Source organism: Macrobrachium nipponense, chromosome 29 (genome assembly GCF_015104395.2).
Source record: "Macrobrachium nipponense isolate FS-2020 chromosome 29, ASM1510439v2, whole genome shotgun sequence".
NCBI lineage: Eukaryota > Metazoa > Arthropoda > Malacostraca > Decapoda > Palaemonidae > Macrobrachium > Macrobrachium nipponense.
In genome coordinates this window covers 47,689,905-47,701,354 of record NC_061092.1, presented here as the reverse complement: position 1 = coordinate 47,701,354, position 11,450 = coordinate 47,689,905, and the positions used below count along the sequence as shown (strand labels likewise).

Here is an 11,450-nt window from a genome sequence, read left to right as displayed (position 1 = left end):
CTGTAGACTATGAAAAAGACATATGGTTAGATTCTGCTGAATCTGCTAGTGAAACTGATTCAGTTGACAGTGATAGGGGAAGCATAGGTATTACAGCACCAGTGACACCAGGAACATCATATATTCCAAAAGCATCTGAACAAAAAATTCAGTTCTAGGACCTGACGACATAAGCAAAGGAAGAACAGAGTCCAACTCAACCATCACAGGTAATTTTCCCTTCAACAATGTTTGGGAAAAGGCATCATGCCTTTAGGTCAGCATGGTATTATTCACACAAATTGCTTGAATATTCTGTTAGTCAAGATGCTGCTTATTGCTTCTGCTGCAGGATGTTCCCTCCCCCTAATAAACCTCCATCTGAAATTGGATTTACAAATACTGGATACTGTCAACGGAAAAAAGCAAATGAAAAAAAGGCTGGGTTTGCTCAACATCAGTGTAGTGATTATCATATGGCAGCTTTCTGTGCATGGAAAGAGTTTAAAAATTGCATAGAATCTGGAAGTACAGTTACCCATGAGAAAACGATAATTGATAACAGACACTATATCAAACAAGTAGCTAGAGTCCTCTGTCTGACAGCAAGACAAAAGATTGTGCAAAGGGGCCATAAAGATTAAAGATGTGGATAGTCCAAATAAGGGTAACTTCTTGGAGATCTTAAGAGTTGTTAAGTGAAAATGATGATATAGTGAAAACTCGACTGAAAGGAAAGAATAGAGTTAAATACACCAGCCCAAAAATTCAGAATGAAATTTTTCCTCTACTGGCCCGATTCAGGAGGAAATTTCAGAACTGAGTTCAAATACGTACTTTTCAGTCATGATTGAAGAGTCCAGGGATATCAGTAAGAAAGAGCAATTATCAGTAGTTGTTTGCTATGTGTACAAGAACAATATACATGAAGAATTCTTGGACTTTGTTTGGCTTCACAACATTAATGCTAAATCACTTAAAGATAGTTTGTGTATGGTTCTAAGATTGTGTTCAATTGATCCCAGAAACTGTGTAGGGCAAACATATGATGGTGCTTTTGTAATGAGTGGAGTGAATTGAGGAGTTCAGCAGCTGGTGTGTGAAGAGTTAGCACCACAAGCAGTTTACATTCACTGTTATAATCACAGACCGAATCTTATTATTATTGACAGTGTCAGATCAGTTCAACTGGCTGACTCTTTCTTTAGTTTGCTAGAAGAGATTTATACATTTATGTCCTCAAACACACCACATGAAATTTATCTTGCAAAGCAAAAGGAATTGTTTCCTAATAAGCAAATTAGATCTCTGAAAAGACTCAGTGATACAAGATGGTCTCGTCAGTATCTATCATGTAAGGTTCTGCTTGATACCTTTCCTGCTGTCATAAGTACCCTTGAAGAGATTTCTTCATCCCAGTGCCACACAGGCAAGCGTGCACATGTTGCAAAAAAGTTTATTAATGAACATTAATTTTGCATATATTATGCTTAGTGATGTTCACCCACATTTTACACAAAACGAAGCTTGTGTCAGATATGCTTCAGTCACCGTCTTTTGATCTGTCAGCAGCTGCCCAAATGATTGATGCTATCCAGCAGGAATTAAAGAATGAGCGCTCAGAAAAAGCTTGGCATAGCATTTGGGAGAAGGCAGTTGCAATGTCCCAGACACACAATATTGAGGTTTCACCTGCCAAGCAAAGAGTACATAAATTACCAAGGCATCTAAAGGATGCTGTTGTCTTGGAAACAACTGGACATAGAGAAGTGTGTAAGCATGTGGAACAGAAAGGATACAAAAACACACACTATTATCCAGTAATGGACAGGCTACTAACTGAAAGTGAGTCAAGATTTGATGATGCCAACAAATCCATTTTCCATTCAATATCATTTCTTGATCCTTACTCCCCTAAATTTTTACAGCAGGACCAGTTGGAGACAATGGGAGCTAAGTATAATGTTGATCTTGAATTCTTAGATGTTGAGCTGTGACACGCAAAACAATTAGTAAAACGTAAACAAGCTGATGGAGTTAAAATTGCCAACAATGTGGATTTGACAGCTTTTTTTGTTCCTTTTAAAGGCATTTCCAGGTTTGTACAAAATGTTAATCATTGCTCTTGCATTACCACCAACATCTGCATCTTGTGAGCAAAGCTCCTTTTCACTAAGACACATAAAGAACTAACTCAGAAATTCTGAGATCATAAACTGTCCGGTGTATCGGTAATTGGAATCCACCAAGACAGGGCAAAGAATACCGATAAGGAAAGGTTTGTTGATATTTTTGCTAGGAAACATAATACTAATAGAATGATGCAGATGTACTAATTAATACATCTGCATCATTCTGTTATTAAATCTATTAATTAAATTATTGACCATATAATGAGAAGAGTGATGGAGAATGAAAACAGAGGGGCTAGTATTGGTGGAGAAGTTTTTATGGATTTGGACTTTGCTGACGATGTTGCGTTGGTTGCTGATACGTGGCTGGTGCTGGTAGGTATGGTAATGAGGATGGAGACAGAGACACAGAATTTTGGCTTGAACATCAGCACAAAGAAGAGCGAGATCATGGTTGTGAGTAAGGATGATGATTGGGTGCACATGGAGGATATGACAATCAGAGGACAGGAACTCAAGCAAGTTGAGAAGTTTGTTTACTTGGGAAGTGTGGTAACAGCAGACGGGAGGCAAATTGAAGATATACAAAGAAGAAAACTAGGAGCAGCAAGAGCTTTTGAGGTTCTGAGAAAAAACGTTTGGTCAAGGCATGAAATCAGCTTGAGAACTAAGATGAGAATATTCAATGCAGTAGTACTACCAGTCCTGATGTATGGCTCGTCCACCTGGGCACTGACCAGAACAGAGGAGAAAAGGTTGGATGCTTTTGAGATGAAGCTGCTGAGAAGGATACTTGGCATTAAATGGGATGATTATGTTAGAAATGAAGACATCAGGGTGAGATTGAGGCAAAGGCCAGTCAGTACCAGGTTGAAGAGAGGAAGGCTGAAATGGTTTGGACATGTTGAGAGGATGGATGGGAATAGAGACCCCAAGAGAGCACTGAGAGCAGTACAAATAGGAAGAAGACCGCTGGGTAGACCAAGAACGAGGTGGATAGACATAATTGTCAGGGATCTTGAGGATGAAATCCAAAACTTAGAGGAAGCGAGGGAAATGGCTCGGGATAGAGACAGATGGAGAGGAACTGTATCAGCCTTATGCCACTGGCCAGTGGCGGGAAGATAAAGATAAAGAGTAAGAATTAAATTATTAGGTTCAATAATCAAATAACCAATTGTAATGGAATCTTATTATATACTTCAACTAAAGTTGTTAATTGTAGCAATCAAATGTCTCAATTTCTTTGGATCTCACTGTTTAAACATATAAAAATATTAAACGAATAATTCCAATATATTTTTTTTCTTTTTTACAATAAGCAAGTGTTAATTTTGATTATCTTAATTATATTTTGTTTACATACCAAGTGGTTTATTTCATTGCCAAACCATTACTTATAATATCTAATTTGGATTTACAAGTGTGGTCAGAGGTTCATAATTTGTACTGAAAAAATATTTGAGCAAGTTTGTTATATAAAAATGTGATTCACAAATTAGTAGGCTTAAATATTTTAAAACAACCTTAATATCTTTCTGCACAATTTAAAAAAAAAGAAAAAATAATGAGTATTATTAAAATTTGTGCATGCCCAGTGGTGCCCCCATATTCAGCTGTGGCCCCCAGATGCCCACCCATTAAGAGACTCTTAGTTACGCCGCTTCCTCTAAAGCTTATAGCTTCTACATAAATGTGCGTGCTACTGAATCCAAAAACGTAGTCATCATCGGAGTTGATAGGGCAGGTGGAGTAGGTTGTGATATCATGACAGCCACCATGTTGGATTGTGATGTCACTGGGGGTCCTGGCTGTGACGTCACCACACTTGATGGAAAACATGAGGAGGCTGTTGAAACACCTGTAAGCTTGGTAAAGTGTGTCCCAATGTGATGCAGGATTGGTACCATGTACGTTTTTGTAGGTTTCATGGCGTTCACCCCATATAGTGTAGACCAAGGGGAGAAGGGACACCCATAGAGTAAGGCACAGGAGGGAAGCAGGAAGCCATGTAGTGAGACATTAGGTCATCTAAAGTTGGTACCCCTGATAGGCCTAGCAAAGCCCACATACCCTCCATCCTCTGTGCAACTGAGGCTGGAACATAAGAAAAAGATGGCAATGGCCCCCCGCCCCCCCTCAAAGGAGCCAAATTAAGTGAAAACCACCCAAAACCCCTTGAAAAGGTTTGGGGAGTTTCCAATATAGTAGGAAAAATATATGGGCCTCTCTAGAGAAGGGACAGCATCACAAGGAGGCATAAAAAATGATGATGAATCACCATCCCAAAATGGAGTCGTCTCCTTTCTCTTACAGGCAATCCACAGCTTACGACAGCAGTGGCTTACGACGGCTGTGGCTTACGACGTTCCGAGTTTGCGACTCCTTTCAATTATATTCATCAGAAATTATTTCCAGGCTTACAACACATGTTCTAGGATTACGACACCGATCCGACGGAAGAAATATGACTTCAAAAAAACAAAATACTGTACATACTTAGTAATATTCAACTGCATGTAATGTTCAACCCCATTTTTACTGCATATATGAAGACTTTAGCATATGTCCCTTATAATGTTGTGTTTTGATTCTAGCAACAAGCCTAGCCTATGTTAGCAGTTGCTACTGTAGCCTAGTCTATGATTCTGATATCTAAACCTAAGAAGCTAAAAGCTTAGAATATGCCAATAAAATGCATAAATAATCAGTATGTACTCATTTCAAATAATTATTAATTAACTATTAACTATAATAAACAAACAAAAAAAAAGCTTCCAACCTTTTGTTTATGTTCAACACTACGAGTAGTGAACGATCGCCATGCAAACACTTTTACCTAGCGCACAGTATAGTAATCATAAATTTTCATTATCTCTCTTCAACTACTGAAACTACCAAACAGTATAATAACCATTCATTTCTATTCTTTATTTTATCTTTACCCAATGGAGATACCGAGTTACCGACAGCTATAATGAAACATATAATGACATTAAAACAGAAGAAGAATTCTAGAAAATATTTGCTGGCTTCGATGATAGCGGTCTTTGATTAATTATATATTTTTTATATCTAATTCACAAAAGTTTTTTTTATTAAATGTATTGCATGAATAAGTTCTTCAATTTACAGCATCCTTTTACCAATAAAATAGAAAAAATATGATTCTTTGTGAATCATGAATGAAGAAGTTATCAGCTGACGAAATACAAATGGCGGCGGCCAGTAGATGCTGTTTACATTCGGGAAATGAAGGTACGCTGCACTTATTATAGCCTAGAACAGCCATAAATTAAAAACAACATAACAATAATAAAAGATTCTCAGATAAGTAAAACAACATATATATTTACTGTTGTGGTCATTATACAAAAACAGAAGTTTGTCGACTTCTGTGGAAACCAATGCTGCTTTGTTGACTTCGTTGTCATGAAATCTAAAGAATTGGTAGGCTTAGCCTAGTCCCTAAAGTTTGCACTTTCTCAATATAGAAACAACATAACAATAATAAGTTTCTCATATAAGTAAAACAACATTTGTATTTATTGTGTTGTCAGGAAATCCAAAGCTTAGGCTTAGCCTAGTGCCAAACTCTTGCACATTTCTAAAACTAGCCTATACCACATGTAATGTTCAGTCCCAAAATTTTAGGCCATAAAATTGGTCTTTAAATATCAAATCTTATAAGAGTATAAACATTAAACAATACATTACGGTTTTTTTATGAAAAGCACAATAAAAATGCAGTTAACATAGTTTTCAATAGACACCCAACACATTCTAAGTAAGGTTTTCTTAGGATTTTTGACGATTTTTGACAAATTTTTGGCTCACAACGATTTTCGGCTTACGACGCATCTCAAAAATGGAACCCCATCGTAAATTGGGGACTGCCTGTATACCGACCCTTCTCATAAAACCTTTTCCACTGTTCCACCAACCAAAAACAACAAATAGAAAAGGGATTGGTAATATAGTGCATAATATCTGATCACATGATACAATCAACAGCAAGAGCACACTCAAACCCAGAAAAAAAAAGCTGGCAAACTAAACTAGCTGTACAGAGGAAGAAAAACTAAGTACGTACTCTCTTAAAGGCGGTAAAAGAGTAACTGATGTGGTCGTGGGTTGCCAAGGGGTATGTGGGTGGTCCCTCATAACTTGTGACCAAGCACAGATCCCAACATTCCTTTGCATACACAATTTTGTTAACTTTACCACTTTCCAGCTGGCGGTAGAAGACTTATCGTAATGTCAAGACCGAGGGTTTGTTTCGTATATGACAACTTTATCTTATCATAAAAATGTAATTTTTTTACATTTAACTCCAATATACAATTTATTTAGCTTCTGCACAGGTATTACTGTTTAACAAAATTCTAAGGAAACTTTCAAGAAATTTACCTACACTACTGGTATTCCACACCAGAAGTTTCTGTTGAAGATTTTGATTATGCACTATTTTATGTAAGGAAATAGTTTAATTATTACATTAAAACTTTTCCACAGCTCTAGTGAATTTATACGAAAATTTTAGTCTTAGGAGCTGAGGTAAAAGGGTTATAAAACTGTTCACAGTTACAACATACACCTCAAACATGAAGTCTAATTTTTATCATTAAAAAATTGACTTGAAGTAAAATCCTAAAATTTCAAAATCACATTGTTCTTCATATTTTATAATAAACAGGTTCTTAATCAATATTTAAGTACAGTGGGGCTCAAATCTCATGCGACATGAGTTCATAGGATTTCGTTCAAAATTCACTAACTGGCAACCTAGCATGCTCCATATTTATCTATTATTTCAATGCGGAAACGCGATTATCTCATAAAATAAGGCTGCAATATGGTTCATAACAATGAAATCTATCATATATATCAAAATTGCAAGAAAATATTACGTTTAGGCAAATTTAGGAAAAAACGGTGGCGAAAAATTTCCAAAAGTTTCGTTCACCAACGCCGATGCGTTTCGAATCAAAAGATTTTTCAAACAAACGAAATTTTTTAAATGTTGAACGTTGAAATGAAAGAAAAAGGGAAAAAAAGTGTTCATAATATTGTTATATATTTCTGAGCTGTAACCTATAATAGTCCCATTCGATTATTTTGCGCTTCGAGATTGAAAACTAAGCAAAAAAAAAAAAAAAAAAAAAAAAAAAAAAAAAAAAAAAAAAAAAAAAATCAAATAAATGAAAGTATTTATTTATAGTATACTCCAAAACGCATCCATGATATCAACGGGTAGGTGTGGCCTGTGCGTAACACAACCATTTGAGTGAGAGTGGCGGGAACATGAATCACCTAGGTCCTAGACCTAGACAACAGCGAGCAGAGACTTCAAGATAGGATAGGAATGCAATCATTGAATTATATGGAGCAAACATTTCTTAAAATGAAATTGCCCGTCGTCTTAGCATACACAGAGCGACAGTCTTTAGATGGCTGAAAAGGCACAGTGAAGGGTAAGGACTGTCTAATCAACGAAGAGCTGGTCGTCCCCGTGCACCACGGAGGAGAAAGACGAAGAAATATTTGGTTTTGTTCGGTCACACCCATTACTACATCAACCGCAGTGCTACGAGCAACAGATTTACACATATCAAGGCATACGATATACCGTCGGTTGCGAGAAAGAGGGCTTGAGTGCAGATTCCCAGCGCGAAAACCATTTCTAACGCCAGCTTACAGGGAACACCGACTTGGCTTTGCTCTACATGCAAATCTTCCCAGATAGATTAGAGCAGTTTTGGGAAACATCATTTTTGTGATGAAAAAACCTTCTGCAATGACCAACATGAGAGGCTTTATTGCTGGCATTCACCAATACAAGTAATGCTGATGATTATGTGAGTGTTTCCTTTTTTTCTTTTATAGCTAACATAGTTATGAGATATAGGACTATCAACATAGACTAATAATTGTTAAATTTATCTTTAATCCTGCTATTGTTACTTTCAAGAAATGAAAAATAGTCTACCACGGTTAGTGTCTTTTGTCAAAAATAATATATAGTAATATTTACCATTATGAATATAGAAACCGTCTATCATAGGCCTAATTGATATTAATTTTTCTAAGCATGTAGGCCTATTTTGGACGTGTGTGTGTGTATATATATATATATATAATATATATATATATAGAATATATATATATATATATATATATATATATATATATGTAAATGTTTACATAATAAAAATATGGAATAGTTAGAATCCATATATAAAAATGTCTAAAACTAAAGAGGCGGTCAAACCAAAGATAATGCTTGCAGGAATGTGATCAGACTAGAGACGCTAAAGATGACGTATACAATAAGTATGTAGGCTAAGATAACATGCCGTCATCTGTGGTCATTCATTTGTTTTGAAACAGTCCAAGCTCCCTGCTTGAGACAACTACCCCGACCTATGATTCAAACGGCCTACGTGATCTGTAGCGTGTCTCATTTGATTGTGTGTTCGTATGAAACTATGTCATTTGTATGTATGTTCATATGTTCGAACTACTGTCTGTTCCTGCATAACTTGTAACAGAGATGGTAGACAAGCAGAACAAAGTTAGCTATCGTCATTAGAAGACCTGTACCTCTTTACCTAAGCTTTATCATGTAGAGGAATAGGATTAGCCATCATCATTGGCAGAAGCGATCAAGCTATCGTTATTAGAAGACTTGTACAATCATATCTGATCTTCACCATGTAAAACTTCAGAAGAATATATAATTTTTTATACTTAGTGTTTTCTACAAGAACCTCACCGAACCATGATTTAACACATCGTCGTAAAGATATACCGACTTTCGTAATAGTGATCTACAAAACCCCAGACACTCCATTGAAGATGGAAGTGCAATACCAACCGACTTAGCGTATAGATTATCGCAAGTCTAACATTACCTCATAGGGCGCCTTATCATACAAGGCACAAGCCCTAATATATATATCTGTGTGTGTGTGTGTGTGTGTGTAGAGAGAGATTAAAAAAAATTCCCCTTTTCAAGTATGCAGATAACCATATTCAACGACATCGTCGAAGCGGCAGAATTTCAGTAGGATTTGGTTGGATGGCGTCTTGCGGACCAGGAGCACTGGTGCCTATTCATGAAAGACTGGATAGCTATCAGTATGCAGAAATACTGGAGGAAGTGCTGATCCCTACTGTGAGAACTCTGCTCCCCGAACTTATGCCCATCTGCATTGCCATGGACAACTCGCCGGTTCATAACAGTAAATTAGTTAAGGATTGGTTGAAAAGTCATCCAAAAATCGTTCGTATTGAATGGCCCGCCAAATCTCCCGACTTAATCCAGTAGAGAATTTATGGGGTATCATGACTAAGGGAAGGGAAGGTGGTATTCCACATACAAAACACGCTTTAATTTCCCACTATTTGTCAGTGTGGGAATCCTTCAGAGGAACTGACGTATTATAAAAAAAAAAAATTGAGTTAATGAATCCAATGCCCAACAGGATTAATAGAGTAATCGATCATTTAGGCTCTCATACAAAATATTAATTTCTTATTTGTTTAGGTATTATAGTTTCCTTATTATGGTGTAAAAATATATGTATTTCAGTTAAATATGATGTGTTACTGTAAAAGCTCTCAAGTATTTTATTTATTTATTTATCCAAATAGGTCTACATGAATGTAATATTTTCTTTTTTACTTGTGTTAGGACAATGAAATGTTCTTAAGAACATTTACTTTATATTTGTTACAGGAATGTTTGTTTTCATAAAAAATAGAATTAATTGTGTTATATTTCTTTACTTTACCACTTCAAAAAATAATTTTTTACTACCATATAACAGATTTTCGCCCATGCAAGTTATACCTTTTTTAACGCCAAGACATTGTTCCTAGGCCTAGATGTGTTATTTTCTTTACATGCTAAAAATACGTTACACTAACGTTCACATTCTAATCATTTCTGGCGGGAGAGCATATGAAATAATCCGCATATTCTCGCACTTTAAGTTATCCAATGAATCAATTACACACCAAAATTAAGCGGCATGACATTTAGGAAAATAAGTCTTCGTTAGTCACATTTTTTTTTTTTTTGCATAGGCCTAGACGACGTTAATAGTAATGAACTATTTAATTGGATATCTATCTTCTCGAGATAATTTAAAGAATCCTCACATTTTTTTGCAAAGAACGGATAATCTCTAAAAATAAAGCCTTAGTAAATTAGATTGCATCTCAGTAGTCTTAGATATTTTTGTTAGACCTATAAATCACTACCGCAGCATACACACCGTTTGAAAATAGCGTAAAACTTCGAAATCCAAATGAAACTGTTTGTAACGTATAATTCTAATTTTAAAAGTTTGTTATAGCTGTTGTGGTATTAGACCTACGGTCATATGCTGTAGAGGTAGTTGCAATGAACACTTCGAGTAGCAAGTTGTGCATGCTGGCATTGGAAACCCCACCAATCTTGTGTCGCCGTGCCAGGAGCTAACCAGTGAAAAAGTATATTTATTCAGTTCATTTGATGTAAACTACGAATGATACCAGTGCAGTGCATGAAAGAGAGCATATCTATATATTCATTAAAATAGTATTTGTTGTGAATTCGCAAACTTGTCGACGTGTACGACATTCGAAATAAAACAAAAAGCGCTACTTGGCAACTGTTACGTTGAGTCTGAGAATTTGGACGATACAAAAAGAATCATGTCGCACGAGATTTGAGCACCACTGTACAGTTCACAACCATTGCAGTTTTGCAAAAAAGAAATGAAAAATAACTTGCAAGATAAGAAGCACTTTCATATTAAGTCATTTTGCCACAGCTAAAAAGTACCTTACAACTATCTAATTATTAAATATTAAAGCACCAGGAAAGAGTATGGAAGACCATTTACAGAGTAAAGAGTATTTGACAATGACTGCATTGCAGCCTTATTGCTTTGATGTAATTTATAGCTTTGGAATGAAGGCATGGAATGCAGTTCTCAACCAGTAACGCTTTCAGCACTGCAACCAAACGTCATTCTGAACCTAGCATATTCTAGGCCTGTCTGATGCCAATAAACCAAAGCAACAACAATTATCAGATGCCAAAGCTGATGAGAAGCTCCAATATAATCAAAACGACCTGAGAAAACAAGTGAAATATAGGTGATTGCATACTCAAGCTTTATACTATTATGCTGAAAGCCAATTTTGAATGCTTACAAGGTTTTGGCATATCTAAGTCTGAACAGAGATTCATATCTTAAGAGTCAAAGTTTTAAAATTTTCCAAAATGTGATGAAATCAAGCTGCTTAATGCACACAAGAATTTAAAAATAACTATAATCAAAGTCA

General features: G+C 36.0%; 1 protein-coding gene across 8 annotated transcripts in view; it reads right to left on the bottom strand.

Moving 5' to 3' along the window:
- The window catches only part of LOC135206265 (progestin and adipoQ receptor family member 3-like), a 169,239-nt gene that overhangs the window by 67,125 nt on the left and 90,664 nt on the right, over positions 1-11,450 (bottom strand). Inside the window, exon 8 of one of the 8 annotated variants that reach the window (XM_064237682.1) lies at positions 9,588-11,238. The exons of the other annotated variants lie outside the window; for them this stretch is intronic. Coding sequence (XP_064093752.1) covers positions 11,096-11,238 — 143 coding nt within the window. The 3' untranslated portion in view covers positions 9,588-11,095. Of the gene's footprint in view, positions 1-9,587; positions 11,239-11,450 lie in introns of those variants that run through there. 8 annotated transcript variants of the gene reach the window in all.